Genomic DNA, 26700 nt, shown 5'->3' on the forward strand with positions numbered 1-26700 from the left:
TAGCATTAGAAGTGGCTATAAGACCCTGCAGAACTACAGTGGGAAAACATGCCCTGGATTTGGAGATGAGAGGCAAATGGTAATACTTTGTGAAGGTATGAACCGAGCGCCAAGCAGTAGCTTCTAGAATGTCTTTGGTGGGAACTCCTCTGAGCAAAGCTGCTGAGGTAGAGGCAGCCCTGGTGGAATGTGACCTGATACCCTTGGGTACAGGTTTACCATGGTGCAAGTAGCAGAAACGAATGCAGTGGCTTATCCACTTAAAAATAGTCTGCTTTGATATAGCCTTCCCCTCTGATCCTGCAGCGAATGCCGCCAGTAGTTGCTCAGACTTTCTTAGAGATTTGGTCCTATTTAAGTAGAATCTTAGTTGCCTGTGTACATTCAATGAATGCAGAATCCGCTCCGCCTTGTTCTGCGGATTTGGGTAAAAGGTTGGCAGGTGAACTGTTTGGTTAAGAACCACACTGGATACCACCTTAGGCATAAAAGAAGGATTGGCCCTGAGGGACACCCTGTCCGGGTAGAATGTAATAAAAGGCTCCACAGCCATGAGAGCCTGTAGTTCTGAAACCCTTATTGATGAAGTGATTGCCAATAGGAAAGCTGTTTTCCAAGATAAAAATTTTATATCTGCAGTAACTGCCGATTCAAAAGGAGGCAGGGTGAGTTTTTCCAGCACAAAATTGAGGTCCCATGCAGGAGTTGGTAATCTTCTGGGAGGCCTTAAATTTTAAGCCCCTCTAAGATACTGTTTAATCACAGGATGTGAAAAGAGGTGAGTCTCCATGTTGTAATGGGCCGAGATGGCAGAGGCATGGATTTTTATTGAAGAAAAAGATAGGCCCTCGTCAAGCATCTCAGTCAAATATTGTAAAATGTGAGGGATATTTGGCTTTGCTGTGTCTGTTCCTTGTGCTTGGTTTCAAGCACAGAATCTCTTCCATTTATCAGCATAAGATTTTCTAGTACTAGGACTTCTGGCTTCCAAAATGACATCCATCACAGATTTACTGAGAGGTATTGTTTGAATAATTAAATGATCAGCCATGCTGCAAGGTTCAGAGTTTGGAGCTGAGTGTGCAGAATTTGATTGTTCAAATGAGGCAGTAGATGAGGTAGTTGAGGCAAGTACCAAGGAGGGAGTTGAGACATATTCCTTAGAATTGGGTACCAGTGCTGGCGAGACCAGTCCGGAGCAACTAGGATAATTTTTGGTTTTTCCTGTCTGACCTTTAGTAAGACCTTGGAGAGAAGAGTCAGAGGGAGAAAGGCATAGATTGATAGGTTTTTCCAACTGAAGGATAGGGCATCCACTTTCCATGCTTGTCTGGGATTAAGTCCTTGTGCAGAATTTGTCCAGTCAACAGTTTTGGGGAGAGGCAAATAGATCTATGTCTGGGCTTCCCCATTTCTGTGTTACCATGCTGAAGATTTGTGGATCCAGCTTCCACTCGTGCGGGTCCATAAGATTTCTGCTTAGGTCGTCTGCCAGAGTATTTTGTTTTTCTGGCAGGAATTGTGCTTGAAGATGTACTTGGTAAGTCAAAGCTGTGTTCCACAATGCCATGGCCAGTCTGCAAAGGGGGTAGGAATGTGTACCCCCCTGCTTGTTTATGTACCGCATAACCATGGTGTTGTCCATCTTTATCAGTAGTTGTCCTGGATGAAGTAAGTCCTTGAAGGCTGTCAGCGCATTCTGAACAGCTTGCATCTCTTTCTGGTTGATATGCAGATGCACTTGTTTTGGGCTCCATTTGCCCTGAATGCATCTCCCCACCAGGTGGGCCCCCCAAGCATAATCTGATGCGTCTGCAGTTAAGGTTTGGGTGGCAGGGGGTAGAGTGAATGACAGTCCATTGTTTTGGTGACATGTCTCTGCCCACCAAAGAAACTCCTGTTGTAGGCAGGGAATGAGAGGAATCATTGTTTCCAGACTGTGACAATGTTGACTCCATAAACTTTTAAAGTACCACTGAAGTTTCCTCATATGCAGTCTTGCATATGGAATTAGTAGAATGCAGGATGCCATGAACTCCAAAGCCTGCAGAATTTGTCTTGCAGATAACTGGGTTTTTGTTGCCATCTGTTTGAAGTATGTTGTCAGTTGCCTTTGTTTGTCTGGCGTAAGGTAAGCCATCTGGGCAGTTGTACTCAAGCTTGCACCCAGGAATGTAATTATTTGAGAGGGCACCAGTTGGGATTTCTTTTCGTTTATTGTGCACCCTAGGCATGTTAGAAGCCTTTTTACAAATGCCAGATGTTGAAGAAGAGTATCCTTGTTCTCTGCTTGAATGAGACAGTCATCCAGATAAGGATAAATTTGTATGCTTCTTTGTCTGCAGAATGCAATTACTGGTGCCAGGCACTTTGTAAAGACCGTGGGTGCAGTAGATAAGCCAAAGGGCAGTGCAGAGAATTGGTAATGCAAAAATCCTGCCTTGAAGCGGAGGTATCTTCTGCACGATTCCCTTACTGGGATATGCAGGTATGCCTCTTTTAAGTCTAGAGTCACTAACCAAGCGTTCCTGCCCAGCACAGGCAGTTGCTGTTGTAAAGTCAACATTTTGAATTTTGGAATGTCCAGGAACATGTTCAAAATCGATAAGTCCAGTATTGGACGCCAGGCATGGTCTTTTCTGGGTGCCAGAAGTCTTGAATAAAAACCTTGTCCTTTTTCCTCTTCTGGCACTGGTTGAACAGCCCCCATATCCATGAGGGACATAACTTGTTTCTGAGCCTCTGCCCACTGATTTTTTGTGGCAGATCTGGCCAACCGTTTGGAATTGGCAAAGTATGGAAATCTGTACCCCTGGGATACCATATTTAATACCCACTTGTCCTGGGTAATTAACTGCCAATTTTGAGCATGAAGTGCTAATTTTCCCCCCAAGGGGGCTGCCAAAAGATAAGTGCTTGGTGTAGGTAGAGGGAAGTCATTGAGACTGCTTACTGTAGGGGTTGTGCTTTGTTTCCTCCAGATTTGGAGGTGGAGGCACCCCATTGCTTTGACCTGTAAGAACCCTGTGATTGGTATCTAGAGCCTTTTGAGCACCTGGATTTGCCTTGAGAGGATCTGTTGGACACAGGAAAGGACCAATTTTTAGTAGGCCAGTGCCTACTGAACCTGAGTGGCTGCACTTGTAAGAAACCTTTTACAGTTTGCATAGATTTAGCTTGGTCTTCCATTTTCTTTAAAACCTCTTCAGCCTTATTACCAAACAGCATATCATGATGCAAAGGGGCATCCAACAATTTCGCTTTAACATGATCAGGCAGATTTTGCTTCTTGAGCCAGGCATGCCTTCTAATCACAGATCCAGTAACTGCGGCCCTGCAAGACGCCTCCAAGGAATCAAAACCACATTGCAAAGTATGCTTTCCAACCTGTTCTGCTGAATGCACTAATTCCTGTAATTCTTTATCTTCCACACAATCAGAAATCAACACAATTTTCTGTTTCAATAAGCCCATAACATGCTGTTGATATTTAAGTATATGAAACTGGCAGTTTAAGTCCCTAATTGCCAACGTTGCAGATGTATAAACCTTCTTACCCAATCTATCCAGCGCCCCGGAATCTCTATCAGAGGGGGAAGGATTTTTAGCTGTAGAGGCCTTTACACCTTTGGGACCCTGTGAAATAGTCTCAAGATCCGCAGCAGGATTTTTAAATAGAAATTTGTGGGAATCAGGAACCCTGTAATATGTCTGGCTTGTTAGAAGCCGGAGGTAGGGAATCAGAAGCCATGCTTGATTCCGAAAACACATCAACAATGTCTAATACAGGAGATATAGCCAAAGGCCTATGCTGAGGAAGAAGAAGGAAATCCCTAAGCTTCTTTTTTGATTCAGATAAATCCTGAACCTCCCAATGAAAATGTTCTCTTAAAGTATGCAAAGTTTCTCCAAAAGAATAATCCTCAGGAGGAGATGCAGATGGGATGGGATGGATTCTTCTGCATCAGAATCCTCATAGGGTGGAACAGAAAATTCCTGATCAGAAGAGGAATCAGAAGAAATAGAAGCCTGGTCTGAAGATTCATAATCAGTGTCTTGCCTAGGCCTCTTAGCAGGGGGGATTGGGAACCCCTAGGCCTCTTAGCAGGGGGGATTGGGAACCCCTGATCAAGGTAATTAAGTCCTCAGCCATTTTGATCATCTGTTTTTTAGGCATAGGAGCCTGAGCACGTGGCTCATGCATCGTTTTTTTAGACATAGAAGATATTTTGGATCTTGTTTTTGAGGCTGGTGTTGGTTTTATATAAAAATGTTGAGGCCTGAAAACACCCTCAGAAGCCGGTGCCTGCTCAGCGGCTCCGGACCCATCCAAGGGAGAGACATCTGTGGGTTCAATACTCTGAGAATCTCGTGACATACCGGACTTCGCATGGGTCTCGGTAGAGGCCTGCGACTCAAAAGTAGTGGGTATCAGGGGCTGCGAACAGCGCCTCACTGAGTACCGGCAAACCGGCGATTGGCTTAGGAAAAGTTTTGTCGTCGGTTTTGGACCTCGACGGTCAGTCTCTGTCTTTTTCTTTACGTTTTTTATAAACTCCGGTAGTGGGATTGCTAACCAAAGACATTTCAGTGTAATTAAATCTGGATCCAAAATATTTAGAAGCAAAAATATACCGACGCTTAATAGTGTGTTGGGTAAATCTAGCACAAAATCGACAGCGAGGCAAGTTAAGATCTGGGCCTAGGCAAGGAATACAGTACAAATGAAAATCCTTATGAGGTATTTGCTTCCCACAAGTAATGCAGTTATTAACTTTTACTGACATCGGTAAGGAGCAAGAAAAAGTTTCCCCATTGGGGTTCTTAGCTTTAGTATAAGACTTCGGTTCTGAAACTCGAATGCGAAAATTTCAGGAGTCGGCCAACCGGCACTTGCGAACTGCTTCTGCTTTGGGCACCGCACGGCAAGAAAGACTGAATAAAATGGCGTCAGCTGCATGTTTTATACCCCTGCCGACCTGACGTCATGGAAGAGGAGACCGCAACCAACGCAGGACCCAAGACTTTGTTATTCAGGCCGAATGACGGCAACCTGCCAGCAGATTACCCAAATCTAATGACTGCAACAATGAAACACGAAGAACATCCACCTATAACAGCAGAATCAGTAGCCTTCTCGATTCCAAAGACAGACAGCTCTGAGGAGCAGAGACTACTACAAAACCCCCCACAGTCAACTCCACCCATTTGGACCCCAACTCTGATGCTCTGGCATTTTACCTGACCTAAACGCAACAGTGTCAAGTAAGTGAGGGAAGAAGTCTAACACTACTTCTACTGGACCACTGAACCCAATGCTAGTATGGCAATGAGGTTAGGAAAATAGAAGTTATGTACTTACCATAACGTTCCATGTGGAGTGTTTATCTCGCCTTTGTTCTTACACATGGGTTCGGAGCCGATCCTCGGCTCGGCCGGCCTCTTCTGCAAGCTCTGCATCGAAGAAGCTCGAGACAATCTAATACCCACAATCCCCTCTCTGCCTTTACCTCAGATCTAGTTTGCAAGCAAACCAATCTACATAACAGCACATTCATGCCATACATCTATACATACAACAGACACATATAAGTATATGTGTATACCAACTATGTACAGAGAATAAAGACAGTAAAAAATGCTTCTGGCCAGGCATCAAAGAACGTTCTTCCTAAGGGTGGGAGGTGGGACTGTAGAACAAAGCGAGATAGATGAACACTCCACATGGAACGTTATGGTAAGTACATAACTTCTATATGTGATAGTGTTCAATCTCGCCGTTGTTCTTACATGGGTAGCGTCCCTAGCTCCTAAATCCTGAGGAACTCACGGAGGAGGCGTTCTTGAGCACAGTGGAACCAAAGGTTGCTCTGTCCCTAGAAACCTTATCTACTTTATAATGAGAAATAAATGTATGTGGCTTAGACCAGGTAGCAGCCGCAAAATAGCATCCAGAGGTAGGCGAGCTGCATGAGCCAAAGACGTAGATATTGATCTTGTGGAATGTCCTTGGGTTTGTTCAGAAGGGGTTGATTTGCAGAATCGTATACATAGATTATACAATCAGTTAACCACTTTGAAAGAGTTCTTTTGGTAACTGCAAGTCCTTTCCTGCTATCAGCAAAAGCCACAAAGAGTTGATCTGTTTTCCTGTGATCTTTTGTTCTATCCAAATAAAACCTTAGCTGTCTGTGAACATCCAATTTGTGCAACATATACTCCATTTTGTTGGAGTGGTCTTGAAGAAAGTGGGTAATTCAATGGACTGATTAATGTTGTTAATAGAACACACTTTAGGGAGGAAGGATGAATTGGTACGAAGAGAAACTCTGTCAGAGTGAAAGATTAGATAAGGGTGCTTGATGGAGAGAGCCTGAAGTTCAGACACTGCCTAGCAGAAGTAATGGCTACCAGAAAGAGAGTTTTCCAGGACAAAAATTTTAATGGGCAAGAAGAGGCAGGTTCAAAGGGGGGCAACATTAATTTAGATAGTAACAAGTTTAGACTCCAAGGTGACGAAGGAGATCTGACCGGAGGTCTAATATGAAAAACTCCTTTTAAGAAGGCTTTACAAAGTCTGTGAGCCATGATAGGAGCTCCACACTCTTCCACATGGAAATTGAAATGGCAGCCAATTGAACTCTTAGAGTAGCAGGAGAAGCACCCTGATGAAATAAGTCTGTTAAGAACTCTAAAATCTTATTCAAAGGAGCTGTAAAGGATCAACGTGGTGTGTATTGCCCAGAATACAAACCGTTTCCATTTGCTAGTATATGTTTTAGTAGTGGAAGCCTTATCTTGAAGCCACTAATATATTCTGGACTGCTGGTGACAAGAGATCAGACCTGGCTAAGTTAATTGGAGCAGCCAAGCTGCTAGATGGAGTGACAGGAGCGGGATGGGGAACCCCTGACGAGTGAGTCAACAGATCCGGCTCTGGGTCCAGAATCCAGGGTCCCCGAATGCAGTGAATTTTCAGGAGGGAAACCAAATTTGACGAGGCCAGAATGGAGCAATGAGAATTATCGTCCTGTGAAGGTTCCTGGCTTTCTGGAGAAATTTCGTATCAGAGGAAATGGAGGAAATGCACAGGAGTCCCGGGGCCAATCGTAAACCAGTGCATCCCTGGGGACTTCCCTGGAGGGGTAATAGGGCAAAGTAGCTCTTGCATTAGGCTTTCATTGGAGACGCAAAGAGGTGGCAGGAAGGGTGGCGCCACGTGCGAAGAATCCTTATCGCCTCTCACTGTTTCCAGAGACCACTCGTGTGGTAGCAGAATTGCTCTGCTCAGCTTGTCGGCTATGACGCTGGATGACCCCGGGATGTGCGTTGCTATTAGAAAGCCACCCGTGGACTCTGCCCACTGCCAAATTCTTATGGCCTCTCTGCATAGTTGATAGGACCTGGTTCCCCTTGTTTGTTTATGTACCAGACTACCGACATGTTGTCCGCCTGCACTGCAATAGTCCCTAGAGGAAGAAGGGGAGCAAAGTGTTGCAACGCTAGAAACACTGCCCTCAACTCTAGTACATTGATGTGCAGATTGTACTCCAAATTGGTCCATTCGCCTTGGACTGTCTGTCCCTGAAAGATGCCCCCCCCACCCTAACTAGGAAGCGTCCGTGGTCACCGTAACTGTGGGCGTGGGTAGCACAAACGGCCTCCCCTGTGAAAGGTTGCACGTTTGGAGCCACCAGTTCAGGTCTGTTTTGCAAGTCTTTGTTATGAGAATCTCGTGTGTTAGAGGTAGCTGTTGAAATGACCATTGAGCAAACAGTAGCCATTGTAGAACTCTCATGTGCAGCCTTCCCAGGGGAATTGCAATAAGGGAGGCTGACATGAGGCCCAACACCTTCAGAACTAGTTTTGCAGGAGATTTCCTTGACAAGAGTAGAAGACGATGTGAGTCTGCAGCGATACTATCCTTTCTGGGGGAAGCCTCAGAATTAATTGCCGTGTGTTTAACTCTGCTCCTATGAACAAGATATTTTGTGATGGCTGAAGTAAGGATTTTCCAAATTTACGGAGATCCCTAGGTGAACACACATTTGAAGAAAATAGTCTCGGCCCTGCAGTAGTTGACGCCGGGTGGTGGCTGAAAGGAGCCAGTCGTCCAGATACGGAAACACCTGGAATCCCTGACGTCTCAAGTGAGATGCTACCACTGCCATGCATTTGGTGAAGACCCTGGGGGCTGAGGTCAGACCAAAGGGCAGGGCTCGAAATTGAAAGTGGCTGGCTCCCAGCCGGGCAAATGATCTCTGGATGCCCTGGCCATTTTGATGTGGTAGTATGCATCCTCTAGATCTATTGAGCACATCCACTCGTCCTTCTGTAGAAATGGAAGGATCGACTGAAGCGTGACCATTCGGAACTTTTCTTTCTTGACGAAAGTATTGAGGTAACTCAGGTCTAGAATGGGCCTCCAGTCCCCTGTTTTCTTTGGAACTAAAAAGAACCTTGAGTAAGTCCCGAATCCTTGCTGGTCCGCTGGGACTGGCTGGATGACTCTTTTGTCTAACAACTTTGAAATTTCTAAAGCTGCTGGCTCTCGCAGATGGGGCGGTACATCTGGGAGCCTTTTCTTTGGAATGGGATAGGATAGAAAGGGTATGGTGTAACCTCTGGTAACTACGCTTTTTACCCAATTGTCTGTAGTTATATCTTGCCAGGCCTGAGGATAAAAGGCTAAGCGACCCTCGACTGCCTCCCGAGCAGGGCAGTCCGGCCTCCTCTCAGGAGTGCTGGAAAGGTTTACCAGGAGTGTATCCCTGTCACCTTGATGTTGCGGACCCTCTGCCGCCAGGGCGGCGTCTTCCACCTCTGCCCCCTCCTCTGCCTCTAGAGGGGGCATCACCCTGTGTGCCCAGGAAAGACCCTTGATTTTGTTTCCGAAACCACATTTTCCCACCGCGTTGCCCTTTGGGGTACGGTCTGGTTGGGGTGGAAAAATGGACTCCGACAGCAGACAGAGTCTTTCCCTCTTGTTCACACTGGGTAAGGGTCTCCTTTACCTTGGGGCCAAAAAGAGTGGCACCGTCAAATGGGGCATTTGTAAAGGAAGACTTGAAGGCTTCCGCAAAGGAGCATAGGCGCATCCAGGATTGTCTACGAAGAGCAATCGCTGAAGCTGCTGCCCTACTCGAACCTTCGGCTGCGTAGGAAATCAGCCTCATGGACGAGTTAACAATCGATGTTAGGGTATTAAGTTGCGCTGTCACTTTCTCTGAGACAGCTGCATCTGTAGAACCCTGGAGGGTATCTCCCAACTCTTTGACTAGATCCCTCTGCAGACGTGTAAAATGGGTCAAATAGTTCAGGGACCGCATGGAAAAAGCCGCTGAACTAAAAATGCGCTTCCCATATCTATCCATCGCCCTAGAGTCTTTATTAGGCAGATGGACAGACGAAGAAGACTCCGACATCTCCTTTTTCGTGGCTGCAGCCACCACCATAGCGTCTACTGGAACTCCTTTAGTAAGGTAGGACTTATCCTGAGGTGCTGTGATGTACTTGTTGGTTTCCTAGGAACAGGTTCTACTGTGTCAGGAGCCTCCACGCCCTTGAGCAATAAGTTCCATTAGTTCGTCGAAGGGCGGAGTGACCCAGGAGGAGGAAGGGCGAGCACCAAATGCCTTCAGCAGAACTGACTCATCCTCAGAAGGGGGAAGGGACTGCCAGTCACCTCTCTGTTTCAGGATCTCCAAAATGTCTGAAAAAGAGACATCTTCTGAAGGTGACTTAGGGGACCCTTCTGACTCATCTAAGTCAGTATCAGATGTTATGGATTCTTGTGGAGAATCCAAGTGTCTCCTCTTACACAGTCTCTTCCTAGGGACTTCCTCGTGGGGAGCATCCGAAGAAGCCTCGAGGAAGAGGGGGCACCCTCCAGGGGTGGCTGAGACACTGGTGCCCGACGCTTGGATGTGGCCGTGGGTGCAGATGAAGACAAAGGCCCTTTATGGGGAGGAGAAACTGCTTCCACTGATGTGGTTGTCTGGGTAGACAACACCTTCCTCATCAGGTCGAACGCCCCGGTCCCGCATCGAAGAATCTCCCGGCTCAAGAAATGGGAAGAATCCCGACACGGGCACGAAGGCATCGACCCGAGGACGGAGCCGAATCGATCCGTGCCGAGGCCCGAGGGAGAGTCGGAACCGACACGCCGGTTCGACTCGCCCCGAACCAAGAACAGACCGTCGGCTCCGAGACTCCGGTACAGGGTCCGACGGAGTCGAGGTGAGGGGAACAGACCGAGAAAAGGACGGTTCTGGACCCGAGGGCTCCACAATCAGCAGATCAGCCTCCTCCGGCTCCAAAGACTGAATCGGTCTCGGAGGAGGAATGGATGGAGATACAGGAAGGCCTTCAAGTTTCGACACCAGCTGGGTGGAAACCGAAATAAGTTTAGAGAGGGCCGAATGCTCCAGCAGCTTCTGCACCACACGATCCACATCGACATCCGAAAGTTTAGAGGAGGAACGGGTCGAAGGAACCAAGACGGAGCCGACCTCAATATGGCCGAAGGAGGAGCTCCATCACCGGTGGCAAGACTCGAGGCTCAGGAACCGACACCAGTTGAACACTCGCCCCCGAAGTCTGTGGAACCGGTGATCTAACCTTTGAAGAAGAGCTTGGAGCCGATGACTTGGGCTCCGATGTCTTCGATTCCTTAGAGGACTTGATGCCTGGTCAGAAGCATCCAAAGCCTCTTGGAAAGCTGGTTTCAACAGACCCCTGTCCATTAGTTTCCTGCGCCTATCTGTCATGACCCTCCCACTGAAAGAGTGACAAATGGAGCAATCCTCTTGTAAGTGGAGAGGACCAAGGCAGTAGACACAGGAACTATGGTTGTCAGTGACCGACATTTTTTGGCCACACTGACAACGCTTGAAACCAGACTTTGCCTTCTCAGACATTGTAGGAATAAACAAGTCTAGAAACAAATACACAGTCAAATCCGGAAAAAAAAAGTCACAATTAGGTAAATTTGACTCAATATAGTAGTATATGGTAAGGGTGTAGGCCCCGGTACAAAAATACCGATAAAAGGGTTAACGGTACCAAAGAACTACGGAACCACAACACAATCACACAAGAAATACTGACAATATTAAGTTAAATAAGTTTTTCAATAAAATACAACAAAAAGTTATATCTTATCTTAGAAAACCCTCGAGCTAGCTCCCAACGATGCGAATGCAGCAGCGGCAAACTAGATCTGAGGTAAAGGCAGAGGGGGATTGTGGGTATTAGATTGTCTCGAGCTTCTTCTCGATGCAGAGCTTGCAAGAGGCCGGCACGGAGCCGAGGATCGGCTCCGAACCCATGTGTAAGAACAAACGGCGAGATTGAACACTATCACATCATACGTGTTGGCTCCATAAATATAGACTGCAACAAACAAGTATGGCCAGCAAAGACAGGTCCTCTGGGATGGGAGTCAGGAGGACTCCCAGCTGAAGTGTCCTCAGAAACATCCTCTTCATACAATCTACATCAATTTTAGTTAGGCTTCTAGTGGATCAACTGCACCTTGAAGATGAAGCTACTAAGAGGTCTTGAAGCATTGTGGAGTGAAGTCTAGTACTGATCGACCCCAGAGAAAAGAAAGTTTATGGGGGGGGGGGTTCAGATCCTGGATGGTGTAGGATCAAACTGCCTCGATAGCTCAAGTGCCGTACCCAAAAACAACACTCTGATCCAGAGACCTTTTATTAGCTATGTCCATGTTTTATTTTGTCTTTTTTCAGACCATCTCTCCTGCTTTTATGTCATTTTGATCATCTATCTTGGCTATCTTTTGTGTCTCTCTTTTTCTTTAGACTGCTCTTTCACTGTTCTTATCAATGAAAGGAGAGGCTGTGGGTGCCCAAGGTTCACTTTGTTTAATCACTTGGGCTTAGCCATCATGATCAAACCACACCAGCCATACATAAATCCTTGGTTATCCATACTCAGTCGTGGATTATTGCTGAACTATTTTACTGTGAATGCCTATGTAAATTTCTGTGTAAATAGACCCACATTCTGTTGTATGTTTACTTGTATTCTCTGATTTCTCTGGCCCAGGTTGTGACTGAAAAGGGTCCCTGAACCAGTTCACCTACATGGTTAACAAATGCTACATAAATAAATAAAAACTTCTGCTAATGACACAAAGCTGAAGTACTGGAGGTAGGGCGAAGAGTCAAGTGAAGTGGACAGAAAACTAGCAAAGGTGGTTCATTAGAAAGCAAATGCAAAGTACTGTACTTGGGCCGCAACTACTCTGGTGTAAAGTATCAGCTGGCAGAAGTGAAAATGATGACAAAAGCATGTTGGTAACATCGTACTTCGACTACCAACAGCAGACTAATAGGGCAATGACTCCATCAAATTGAACACAGGGGAGTACCTTCAGAGGCAGCAGATGTAATGTTTCCAACTTGGTCAGATCAAACACGAGTACTACTGTGTGCACTTCCTGAAGCCAAAAAAGGGAAATACATCAAGGTATCAAGCTGCTGTATGGAAGCAATAGGATATGTGGGATGGAAGAGTATGACTACAGATTAGTGTGGCAAGAGATCTTCTCACCACAGACCACAGCAGATGGGCGGGGGGGGGTGCAAAAGTATGGAGTGATGACGTGAAATTGGTACACAAGATAATGTCAGGAAGATGTTAAAAGTAGTCATTCTAAACAGACAGGATAGAAAGGGAAGGAGGGAGCTTAAGCTGTAAAGTATCAAATTGTAGGGAATAACTACTTACTGAAACTGACTTTTTTCACATACAGGGTTGTGAATGCAAAGAATAACCTAATGGAATTAAGTGTTTGAATTTCAAGCCAAGCATTACATAGGGCAGGTGAAAAAAAATAAGATATAGAAAGTTCTTGATGGAAAAGATGCATAATCTTAAAGCAGTTAAACTGGCAGACTAACTACATATAATGCCTCCTTCTGCCATCATGTAAAACACAATGCAATGTAAAGGAGATAGCAAGAAGCAACACCAAGAAAAGAAGTGCAGATGCTTGGTGAATCTACATCCACAGACACCTCAAAGTCCTCTGCAACACAAGAATCCTCAGCTATATAACCAGAACCACAAGGTCACTGCTGCTATCAAGGTTAGGTGATGCAGCAACACCAGCATTCCAGCCAGGACCTTGCAGTGCACTCACCTCAGGATGCCCAAATTATGACTTTCATCTTTACAGTCTTTGTAAAAAGCCCAGGAAGAGTTCCCAGATGCAATGAGTCATGGAGGACTTCTCTCAGTTTACATCTGCAGATGCACCCATGAATACAACCACAGAAATCCCACTAAAGTAACGCTTCCCCAGGCCACTATTACCAAAAATCATTTTCGGGAACTATCATCAAGGACTGCTTTCTGAAGGAGGTCATCTGCTTGGTCCTGATGGGTCTGGCTAAACAGGCTGTATCCAGGATGACATTCCTGTGCTCCTCCACAAGGAGGAGAAGTCCTATGCAACTGCAAACCAAAGTCAAGTATACTGGACTATATGGAAGCCCACCTTGGAAAGTGGGGAGCTTCCTTCAGATCACAATTGATCCCAAACTCAGGGAGGTCCATCACCTTTCCCAGGACCTAATTTTCTCGAGAAGGACTGGTATTCAAACAGGTGATATGAACAGATTAAAATAAACTCTAACATGGCACAAAGTAAACATACTTATCACACCCTTCTAAAATCCTAGAATTTTTTCTAGAAACAGGATGATAAAAATGCTGCAATCTATAGGATCTTCATCAGATCAAAAGGATCCCATGGAAAACATTGCTAAGATGTCTACAAAAACAAAACCAGCCACTCAGTCAGGGAATGAAGTGTGAATGCCTTCTTACGGGTAACAGGGGAAATATCAAGGTGTTTCCAGACTGCCAGCATAGCATTTTTGGTATATACTCCTACCGGAGAATAATTCATAACTCAAACACTTTCCTCTCCAGAAACTCAGACACTTCTGTGAGAAGACATAGGTGTGCCTGAAGCTAGCTGATGCTAATGGATAACAGACCCTACACTCAAACAAGTCAGTGGGAGTGTTGGTTGGGGTGGTGAGCACGACGGACAACAGGATTTGCTGTCCATCAGAGAGACGATGGGCTTTACATCTTCATATTAACATAAGTCAAAGATAGGACTACTGCCCCTATCACCCAACCCCAGCTCTGGGAAGGATACAAAGCAGAACCTGGCTTGAGGGAGAGGGGAATTTGCACCTGCAACTAATGAGGACTGGATGTTTGGTTCCAAGGAAATGGTGTACAAGCATGAACCCAATATAGATAAACTGGAGAAGAGGCAGACCTACACTAGGTTCAGTGCTGGTGCAAGGCGGCAGACCTATGCTAGGTTCAGCGCCGGTGCAAAGGCGGCAGACCTATGCTAGGTTCAGCACCGGTGCAAAGGCGACAGACCTCCGTTAGGTCCACTGCCAGTGCAAAGGTGACAGACCTACGCTGGGCTTCAGCGCCGGTGCAAGGCGACAGACCTACGCTGGGGTTCAGTGCCGGTGCAAGGCGACAGACCTACGCTGGGGTTCAGCGCTGGTACAAACCGACAGACCTATGCTGGGGTTCAGCGTCAGTGCAAGGTGACAGACCTACACCGGAGTTCAGCGCCAGTACAAGGCAACAGACCTACTCAGGGGTTGAGCGCCAGTGCAAGGCAACAGACCTACGCTAGGTTCAGTACCGGCAAACCTACACAAGACGACAGACTTACACTAGGTTCAGCACCAGTATAAGGCCAAATTCCCAAAGATTACAGTAGTCCTACCCTTCGTTCAACTTTCCATCAGACGTCAATGCATACAAAGTATTGATCTTGGCCCACAACAACTTTGGCATGAACTATCAGCTGGATAGAGTGGAACTGACAGCAAAAGTGCATTAAAAGGTACAGGGGGGGTGTTGTCTGCACAATTCAGGTCACTTTACCAAAAGAATAACCTGGAAAGGCTCACCCAGACTCTGCAACAGTTTGCTGTGAGGGAAAGGTTAGTTTGCTTTTTATTTTTTGTATTTTGTATTACTTCATTTCCTTTCTCTATTTTGTATACTGTGATTCGTTTTCTTTACACTGTGTTTTACTTGTAGTCTGCTTTTAACTGCATATTAAAACTTGAAAAAGAGACCACAGGTCTGTCTCTTGTGAGTCAGACAGAAATTAGAACAAGTCAATTGAGGAGTCAAAGAAGTTAGAACAGGCCAGTTAAGGTTAATCATCTGTGAACTGAGGGGGTGGAGCTAGAAACTAAACCTTCTATTTATGGGATAAAATAAAACATTTCAGAGCTTTACTGGAAAGGCTCACCCAGAGAGAGATAGCTCAGGCTATCCTTTTGGCAGTGCGTAGTAGGCTGTGTGCAGGACCCTCTTGCCAATTCCCATGTGACAAGCTCTCAAATGTGGCCATACTTCTGGCAGAACGGTAGGCCAAGAGCATCGCTCTTCAGGGTTTAAAGGGGCTAGTTTCAGCTCCACCAAGTGGAAGCACTGAAGTCATAGTCCTTTCCAAAACAACATAGATAATGCTGGGGTACACCTTTTGACTAGAAACCTGTTGTCCACAACAACACGATCTAAAGTTTACACAACGAACTTAAGAACATTTCACTGGTGAGTGCCAGGATCAAAATCAGAGTTGTACAGTAGGCCCAGGTTACTGGTGTGCATGTACAGTTAATGTTAATTGTCACAGACTCTGATAACATGGAGACAGGAATTACCTTAACCAAAGGTTCCAGCTAGAAGAAACCTCAGTATTAGATACTGAGAATTTATGTGGGCTACCCAGCTCCAGATGACATACAGGAATGAACTCTGACAACAGCCAGGTTACCTGGAAACAATAAAGTCACACAAGCAACTAACAAATAGGAGGGGCATGTCCATCCTGGACGAAGGTACATTCTGTTGAGGGAAGGTCATTCACCGAGTCCGTGGTGAAGATCACGGCTCTGAACTCCACAGCCAAGGGTAGGCATGTCCTCTTAGGCCACACGTCACTGCTCACTGAATCCTACTCAAGTACCATTAGCACATGAACAAGCAACAGAGGAAAAGTGAGAAAAAAGGGAAAAAGCATATACAATGTTCCAGGCACCCTGCTCCACTCCATCTTCCATTCTCCACGTTCATTTCCAACCAATCTGTGTGGTCCCAACCTTGAGAAAAATGCTTAGACCACTCCATTCTCTCTCTCTCCCTCTCTCAGCAAAACCGGACTGCATGGTAGACAATGGCTCAGCTGCAACAAAAGAGGCAAAAACAAAATCACATGGACTCAAGATGTTTCTAGAAAACAGAAGGTGGTGTGAACCTTGTGCAGTAAAGCATAACAGAAAAGCCAAACCTCCAAAAAATAACTCTTTCAAAAAGTGAAACACCTCAGACCATCATAAAATAGTGGCTGGTAAAGTGTCAAGAGTCATGCAGGAGTCTCATATGTGATATTACATCACAGAGGTGGCACAGAGCTGTATATACCAGTGTATTAGTCTGCAGGACAACAGGAATTTTAAAATGGAGTCTGCAGGACAACAGGAATTTTAAGACAGAGTTTATTTCTAGGAGGAAATGAGTAAACTAAACTGCAGCAAGGGGATATTATCATATAGGTACATATGAAGTTGATAAAACAATATAGGCTCCACTAGCTGCCAAAAATGCTCCCAGTAACCTGGCTGAAAATTACCTGCAGTTCACTTATACAGCATTTTTCTTTAAGCTTCCCCTCCTGTATCTGCCAATCATCAAATTCCTCCCACAATGGGGCTTGTGTCCATTTGTTCCACCTTGCCGAGTATCTGCCACAGAGGTGAGTGCTCTCCAGAGGGAATAATCATCCTGACAGCAGAAAAGGACCCTTTGTGCCCCAGCTCATGTCTACTTCAAATGTCCTATGCCATGGAGGCACATCTCTCACACTGGTGGCTTTAAGGCCTGGATTCATCCCCCAGACCAAAGCTGCCCATGTTTCAGAATCAACTCTCATCTGCAGACTTTGAAATTACACAGTGCTGTCCCCTTGTCTTAGCACATTTCCACCAAGGCATAGGCTAAGGAACATATTTAAGTGTACACCTAATCACTCTCCCCGATGGTGATGGAAGCAATTCTGCAACCACAAAGACCACTTACATGTTTCCATCTTTACATGCACATTCCTCCACATGGGAAGACAAGGGCTATCATCATCTTAGTGTCCACGTCCTTTCCTGCCCAGTCTTCGCTCCAGACACAAAACGACTCATCTGACAGTCATGATCTTCCATAGTAGTACATGTGGCCAGGGGGACCACAACCCCTTCATGCACGTCGGGCTCACCCATCCAATATGCCTGTGCCAGTGCCACTACTCAAACTCAGGTTGCTTGGACCACGGCCAGTGCTTAGCCCACTATGCTAATTACATAGGCTCGAGTGTCAGATTTTGTAGTACAAGCTTTCCTGCCAGGTATGTGGGTCACTAGTAAGCAATATGGCACCAGATGAAACAGAAAATCATATATAAAATAAACAGTAACGTACTGAAAATAATACTTACTTCTTCAATCCTCTTTTCTATTTTCTTCTCACCATTTTCTTGTAGTGACCTACTGAAAAGTAAAAAGGCAGACTTGCATTACTAACACAAGACTTGCACTCCTCTTGTAGTTCATAATTACTTGGAAAAATAAACAAGCCTCTTCGATTAAACAGTCACATCTTTAAAGCAAGCATCCCTACCTTTGTCACAATACACACAAAGAGAAAATACAAGGGACGTAAATTGCAGGTAGGTATGCTTGATGTATGTGCTAAACAAACTGACAGAAAAAAATAAAGAATTTGTTGAAAAATTGGTAAAGTTAGATCAAGTGTAAAATTAATCGTCTTCTGAGTAATAGTCAACATGGCTTTACAGTGGACTGGCAGCAGATCTAATGGAGTACAATGATGCAGTCATAGCAAACCATGAATATTCTATGCATGTCATATTCCTGGTCATCAATAACTCCAATGGTTCGGTGTTGCACACAGAAGACTGAAAGAAATTCAATGGATAGATAAATTGAAGGATAAGGAAGTAAATGGTAGTACAGAGGGTCTCTGTCACATACTAAGGCTGTGATAATGGAAAACACTGGGCCTACTGTTGCTTAGGATATTTATGTTGTGGGAATCATTCATTGGCTCCAAAACAGTGCAGTTTACAATATAATACTAACGGAGGTGCAGTGAGCAGTGAAGACAGATCTACAGAATGATCTAACTAGACTGGTGATGTGTTCCATAGTAATGGTGTTGCTTCAGCTGCATGAAACAAAAGATTATGCACTATAAAATGAAGGGTCATGAAGATCAGTCATCAAATTAAGGAGGAGGAGGAGGAGTAGTAGTATTGTGTACAGCTGAGGAAGAAGATAACCTATAGCTATTATCACTCTGATAATTAACTACTCTAGCAAACTGGCAGATGGCAAAAACAAATACGTTTATGCTGACTGGCTGACTGAGTGACTGTGTCTGGGGCACCAACACTAGGAAGGATAGATCTGGAGTAGTGTGAAATTCAAAAGGCCTTACCTGAATGACAGAGGAGTTAATGCAATGCAGAAAACAGCAGTCAAGAGCAGACACAGAAAGGAAATATTGCAGCATTCAAGCAAATTCAAAGCACTGGACCTAGGTATTTTGGAGGGATAAAAGGACCAATAAAGTGTGATCTGGACATTTAAGACAACTGACAATAACTTGGGGGAGGGGGTCCCTTAATGAAAGAGGAGGGAAAGGAATTCTACTGGAGAACTAAGGAAGACAAATTAAAATGAGGAAACCCAGACTAATATTTTACAGACACTATCAAAAAGTGTCTTGTCACAGTGGGATGAGGCATGCTATATACTGTGGAGGAAGCTAAAGAAAGAAGGAAAGGGAGGAACAACATGTAGTGTCCATCTTTCAACAGACTATATCTGATAGGACTTCACATTCTTTCAAACACAATTTTAAAATCTAATATACAACACCACGGGCACTCTGCCACAACAGTATCTGTTCTATTTTTAATACTGGTTACTGCAATGTGGAGCATACACATGCTACAAACTGAAATTTGTGTGTGTCTGTGTGTGTGTCTGTGTGTGTGTCTGTGTGTGTGTCTGTGTGTGTGTCTGTGTGTGTGTGTGTGTGTGTGTGTGTGTGTCTGTGTGTGTGTGTGTGTGTGTCTCTCTCTCTCTCAGGGTGCTTCACCACAGTGATGCATACCCACCATTTTCATCTCCAAGCTTGCAAAAACAATACAGCACTCCAGAATGGCTACATACTTCATGTTTAACAGTACCCAGTTAAACAATAAGAATACTTCTTTTAACTCCAACCAAAAATAAGTCTGAATCATTCTGGGCTGCACCAGAGTCACGCTAGAGTCGAGCACTATGTGGCAATGGCTTTTAGTTTAAGCTTTTGCACAGTGGGCAGCTGGCCACACTTCAAAATAAAGTCTCTCAAAAAAAAAAAAAAAAAAAACACACAGACGCACGCACTCACACACACACACACACACACAGACACTCACACACACACACACACACACACACACACACACACACACACACACACACACACACCACAGACGCACACACTCACACCACAGACGCACACACTCACACCACAGACGCACACACAGACACAGATGCATGCACTCACAGACACATGACACACGCACTCACACACAGACACAAGACGCACAGACACACAGACGCACGCACTCACACACAGACATACACACGCACTCACACACACACACACACACACAGACGCACGCACTCACACACACACACACAGACGCATGCACTCACACACACACACACACACACACACACACACACACACACACACACACACACACTCACACACAGACGCACACTCACCACAGACACACATGCACTCACACACACACGACACAGACACACACACACACACACACAGACACACACAGACACGCACTCACACAGACACACACAGACACGCACTCACACACAGACACAGACACGCACTCACACACAGACACAGACACGCACTCACACACAGACACACAGACGCACGCACTCACACACAGACACACACACAGACACACACAGACACACACAGACGCACTCACACACAGACACAGAAGCATGCACTCACACACAGACACAGACGCACGCACTCACACACAGACATGCACTCACACACAGACACACAGACGCACGCACTCACACACAGACGCACGCACTCACACACAGACAAAGAGACGCACGCACTCACACACAGACAAAGAGACGCACGCACTCACACACAGACGCACGCACTCACACACAGACACGCACTCACACACAGACACGCACTCACACACAGACACAGACGCACGCACTCACACACACAGACATGCACTCACACACAGACATGCACTCACACACAGACATGCACTCACACACAGACATGCACTCACACAGACACAGACGCACGCACTCACACAGACACAGACGCACGCACTCACACACAGACACACAGACGCACGCACTTGCACACAGACACACAGACACACAGACGCACGCACTCACACACAGACACAGACAGACACACAGACGCAAGCACAGACGCACGCACTCACACACAGACACACGCACGCACTCACACAGACACAGACACGCACTCACACACAGACGCACGCACTCACACACAGACACAGATGCACGCACACACACACAGACACAGACGCACGCCCACACACACAGACACAGACGCACGCACTCACACACAGACACAGACGCACGCACTCACACACAGACAGACAGACACAGACAGACAGACAGACACAGACAGACAGACAGACACAGACAGACAGACAGACACAGACAGACAGACAGACACAGACAGACACACACACAGACACACACACAGACACACACACAGACACACACACAGACACACACACAGACACACACAGACACACACAGACACACACAGACACACACACACACACAGACACACACACAAATGAGTTACATTTTCTAACTCAAAATCCCATGGAGAAGCCACCTTTTTTGGTGGTCAAATATGCAGTCCCTCTGGCTGACAAAGAAAAAAAGAGATGAATGAGGATTCAGTGGCAAACATGCTGAAATGGTTGAGGGATGTTTCTTTAATGAAGTGCACTCTAAGCCAGAGTTATATCAGTTCACACAGGTAATGAAGTGCCAGGGGTGCCCCCTGCATGAGATGGGTTGTCTCCTCTAATAAGGCAACAGAGGGATTTTTTTCCCCTTTTGGACAAATAACACTTCATAGTAAGCAGGTTCTCTTGCCTCCTCCAATGACTGTAGCTAGAACTTACAATGAACCCCCCCTAAAAGGAATGAAAAAGCCATCATACAAACTTTTAAATTTGGTGAATGAACATGTGGATGCATCAGTGGCATCTTCTCTTGGGTAAGCAAGTATTCACCTTGTGAGGTAGCTACTGGTGACTGCTCTTGGCTAATTGCGTTAAAAGAAAGATGCAGTGTTGTCAGGGCCAAAAGGGCGGTCACAAAAAGTATTTTTGGAAGATATTTCTTTGCCTTGAGAAGCACTTTGGAAATGAGAGCAAAGACCTACACAAACATCTCTGCTCAAGGAATAAAAAAGGCATCTGTCTTCCAGGCTTCTCAGCAAGCTGTCCTGAAGCAGAGCAGTTTTAGGTGTCTGTGTTTGGAGCGAAAAAGAACTAAATGAGAAACACTATACTGAAACCATTTGTAAGAAGATCACTTGGTGCAGTATCCACTTGTGAGGATCTGTCCTGTGTGCTCAGGGAGTCTGCCACTGTTCTCTGCTCTCAATAATTTATGTTGTCTGGAGAAAGACAATGTGTTGAATCGCTATGTCCCAAGCTATCATGGCCAGCCTGCAGATGGGTAAGATCTTGACCACCCCCCCTCGTTTGTTTACCATAGCACTGTCTGTCCCCAACTGTAAATTTCACACAGTAAAATGTTATATCTCTGACAGCATTGAGAACAGTCATCATTCCTTTGAGACAGCTACATTTGTGCCTGTGCTGTGGTTCCCAAAATTCTTGTACCTTGATGTCTCAAGAGAAAGTTCCCAAGAATGGCCTGAATCACCTGTGGCCACACACTGATAGCTGCATGGAGGGGAAAAGGGAAACCCACATCGGACATAACTTTTCTGTCCCATAAAATGCAATTCTTCTTCACAAAGTAGAAAACTGGAATTGTTAGAGGACAGCAGTGTTGGGCTCACAAAAACTTCAGGCACCATCTTTCTCAAGTGAAGTCTGCCATAAGAAATCATCCGAATGGATGAGACAATACAACCTGGAGCCCTTAAATTCCATTGCTGAGCTCACATGTTTCAAAATATTCAGGAAACATATATGTTTGTACTTTTTCTGGTGGAAGGAAGGCAGTCATTAAGGAAGTGTCCAGGAGGCATCCCAAGAATACTACTGAGTGGGCCAGATACAGGGATGGCTTTTAGTTTCAAAATGAATCCTAGCTGGTGCAGAAGACTCTTTGTAAACTCTAAGGGTGTTAGTGTTTCCCGAGTGGATGAAGCTGAAATCAGACAGTCATCTAGGGAGGGAAAACATGTATGCCTTGAAGCCTGCAGTAAGCTACTATTGCAGCAAAGCATTTGGAAAAAACCTGGAGTGGTACAGAGTCCAAAAGGCAAAAATGTAAACTGAAAATGTCATCCCAAAACACTCCTAAAAAGATCTGTGATTCTTATGAATGCAGAGGTAAGTATCCTTTATGTCTACTGTAATGAATGCAACTTATGTAAGATAAGAGGAACAAGTTTTGTAGTGTTAACATTCTGAATCTTGGAACCTATATAAAGGTATTTAGTCTGAAGAGCTATAGAATGGGCTTCCAGAATTTGTCTTTTCTGTGTACTACAAAAAGTACTGAAAATACTTTTTCCAACTGATCTACAGGAACTGTTTCAATGACTCTCTTGGAAGTAAGTCTGACATGACTGGAGGATCATATGCCGGTCTTTTGGAATCTAAGGAATTATGGATGGTGTACAAAAGGATGCACCTTGAAGTTTATAACAATCATGATGTCTGGTACCGAACAGTCTACTGTGATAGATTCCCATAGAGGAAGGGAAGGGGAAACCCATCTCCAATTTTCTGAAGTAGGCCAGTGTAGGAAGGGAAAAAGAGTAATTAGGTTTTGGCAATAAAAAAATCTTGTTTTCCCGCCTTACTGAACTAGAATAGTCCAGTCTTCAGAGTTTGCTGATCTCTGGGCTTTGTCTTGGTTCCTGTGCTATTCCATATCCTTATTTGGATAAAAGGAAGCATCTTTGTTCACCAGTGGGAGTGGGGAGCACTGAGCAGCCTATTTGTCCCTAGAGGAGTGGTTCCAGCCAGAAACTTGTAGTCTATTGGCCATTTTGGGTCAATTCCTAGCTCTTTTCAGCCCCCTGTAATAAAGCCCGCTTTAGCGCGCTTTTTCGCTTGTATTCAACTCAGCACCGCTCCTCGTGGTGTCCTGTAGAGTTCTACAAGCAGCAGAGAGCAAAAGAGTGACTTTTTCCTGATTTAAGTATTTTTTTCTGGCTTTTTGATTATTTACTGCTTAGCGACTGCATTTTCGCCTGTTTATACAGCTCTGCATTCTATTTAAACTGTTTTTGTGTTGATTAACTGTTTTGCACTTTTAAAAAAGTTATTTGTTGCTTAATTTTACCTGTAGGCTAACACACTCAAGTGCGCTAGCCGTTTAAAAGCATTTATAGCATCTACTGTCTGTTTTTCCTCTGTTTTCTGCAAAAAAAAAATATCTTGTTTTCCCGCCTTACTGAACTAGAATAGTCCAGTCTTCAGAGTTTGCTGATCTCTGGGCTTTGGCTTGGTTCCTGTGCTATTCCGTATCCTTGTTTGGATAAAGGGAAGCTTCTTTGTTCACCAGTGGGGTGGGGAGCACTGAGCAGCCTATTTGTCCCTGGAGCAGTGGTTCCAGCCAGAAACTTGTAGTCTATTGGCCATTTTGGGTCAATTCCTAGCTCTTTTCAACCACCTGCTATAAAGCCCGCTTTAGCACGGAGTTGCCCATACAGCACCATCGGGCAGCGCCGGTTAAACTATTTCTGGCTCCGTAAAGTCTGCTCTTCAATTTTTCCCTTAGAACATCTCTACTTGCAATCTAAACAGTCTATTCTCTATCTCAAAAGCTCAGCACTTGCTCCTAAAGCATTTTTATATAGGTAAAGTACTTATATACTAAACAAAGTACTACATTAGCCTAGAATCCCCTTGAGTACCCATTTCCCTATAGGTCCCTTCTGACTCAGTTACACAGCAAACTTTTTCACTTTTTCTAGCATGTCGAAGGGTCAGTTGCTAGCATCCTCTCCTGTTCAGCTGGTGAATCTGGGCATCTTGAGGCAATGTTACAATTGCCTCATGTACACAGACAACCCACTCCTTCTCCCACAAAACACAAATACATGTGAGAGATGCAACTATATAGCCAAACTGGAGGCTGAGCTCTCTCAACTCAGGACTGGCAAGACCAGACAGGAGGAGAAGGAAACCACGCACACCACAAACCCAGTTTCACATAGAACTATCACAACTGCAAAACAAACATATAAACACACAAAGACATACTCGGAGGCACTGATCAAAAATCTACCAAAACTACAGAGGCCTCCAAAGCAGACACCCAAGCAACTGCCACCTCAACACATAAGACATGCAACACATAGTTCTCAAAGTCAGTGTGCTAAACAGTCACAGCCCTTAAGGCCAAACACAATGCCAGACACACTTGTTATAGGTGACTCCATAGTCAGACACGCTGACGTCCCACTCACCAGACTGAACAAGGAAAAGATCACAGTAAGCTGCCTGTTGGGCGCTAGAATCCGCCACATAACACAAGCACTCAGGTCATTCCACAGCAAGTACAAGTATGACTCAGTCATTGTCCATGCCGGTGTGAACGACCCGAGACGTACCTCCCTGGACTACATGAAAAGAGACATAGAGGAGCTCTCAGATTATGTAGCTCAGGCCAGTATGACCCTGACCCTGAGCAGTATCCTACCCTCACCAAGAATGATGCCACAATACAGAGACAAAATGATCAGCTTTAATAATTGGCTTAATTACTGGTGTCATTCTAAGGGGATCCAATGTCTGTCTGCTTGGGATGACATGCTTGACAAGCCACGCTGCTTCGCAAGGGATGGCTTGCACCTGTCACCCCTGGGCTTCCGGACATTGGCAAAGGCTCTTGCCACCCCCATAGTGCCTTTTTTAGGCAAGGCTCAAATGATAAACCTACCGCCCTAGAAAACAAAAATGGAAAAAAACTAAGGGTAATACTGCTCAATGCCAGAAGTCTAAACCTCAAGATGCACGCCCTCGAAGCCCTCCTCAGTATGGAGAACAGTGATGTCTGTGCTGTGACTGAAACCTGGTTCAAGGCTCCTGAGAGCACCCCAGCACTATCAGGTTATACCTCATACCATGCGTTCCGGCCCCAAAATCCGGACCGAACCACAAAAGGAGGGGGAGTATCCATATTCATAAAGGATACACACACCTCCAGGTTAGTGGCAACGCACGAAGCATCAGAGACTATCCAGGTGCAATTAACCATAGGTAAAACTGCCCTACAGTTTGTAGCATGCTACAGACCACCCTCTCAAACTCAGGAAACCCACACAGCCTTCCTGAAGACACTGGAGAGTATGAATGCCTCTCCAAACACCATCATATTGGGTGACTTCAACTACCCAAACATAGACTGGGAACATTACTCAAGCCCCAACACCCTAGCCCAAAGGTTCCTGGAGTTCATAAATTCAAATGCTATGGAACAACTAGTCACCATTCCCACAAGAGGAGAAAATATACTAGACCTGATCATCACAAACATGAACCGGAAGTATATCCCTCATTGGTGAGATCAGACCATAAATTAATCTCACTGGAGATCCACATCCCGCCCCCAACCCCAGCAAAAAAGACCACAGTGAAGAACTTCTCAAAAGCAAACTTCACACTTCTTAAGACTGGAGTGGTATCCTTCAAGGCCCCCGAGCCAGTGGAAACCACAACCCACGCTGCTGAACCCCTTACAAATGTCTTCTACGAGCACCTCCAGGAATGTATGGATCAAGCAATCCCTAATAAAATCAAGACCCTTTCCACCAAAGGCAGGCGCCCGGTCTGGGTGAACCCCAGCCATAAACAAACTCTACAACAAGAGGAGAAAGCTACTACATGACAGAGCAAAATCCCTAAAAGGGAAGGCATCTCTGATCAATACTAGCAAAAAACTATGATCACTCATAAAATCATCCAAGGCCAACTCTGAGAGAAAAATCGCTAAAGACACAAAAGACAATCATAAGGCCTTCTTTAGCTATGTTAGAAACCTGGGTGGAAACTCCCAGATATGCTCAGAATTAGTCCAAAATGATACAAAAATCACTGAACCCACAGACATTGCCAACATACTGGCAGACAGGTTCAGTGCAAATTTCTCCCCCCCTCCCCAAAAGGAGAAATATCTATCCCACCAGAGTCTAGCCTCCCAAACATCTCAGATGCCCAGATGAGAGCTGCTCTCTCTAAAGCAAAAAACACAGCATCAATGGGACCGGACGGTGCCCCGGCTGTGT

General features: G+C 45.3%; 1 protein-coding gene across 2 annotated transcripts in view; it reads right to left on the reverse strand.

Moving 5' to 3' along the window:
- Window positions 1-26700, reverse strand: part of UXS1 (UDP-glucuronate decarboxylase 1) — a 1006428-nt gene that overhangs the window by 787472 nt on the left and 192256 nt on the right. Inside the window, exon 3 of one of the 2 annotated variants that reach the window (XM_044072750.1) lies at window positions 17570-17618. In XM_044072750.1, the coding sequence (XP_043928685.1) occupies window positions 17570-17618 (49 nt within the window). Of the gene's footprint in view, window positions 1-17569; window positions 17622-26700 lie in introns of both variants that reach the window. The other variant, XM_044072749.1, reaches the window with a different exon arrangement.

The sequence above is a fragment of the Protopterus annectens genome, chromosome 5.part0, assembly GCF_019279795.1.
Source record: "Protopterus annectens isolate FY-2018-M chromosome 5.part0, PAN1.0, whole genome shotgun sequence".
In the NCBI taxonomy this organism is placed as follows: Eukaryota; Metazoa; Chordata; order Ceratodontiformes; family Protopteridae; genus Protopterus; species Protopterus annectens.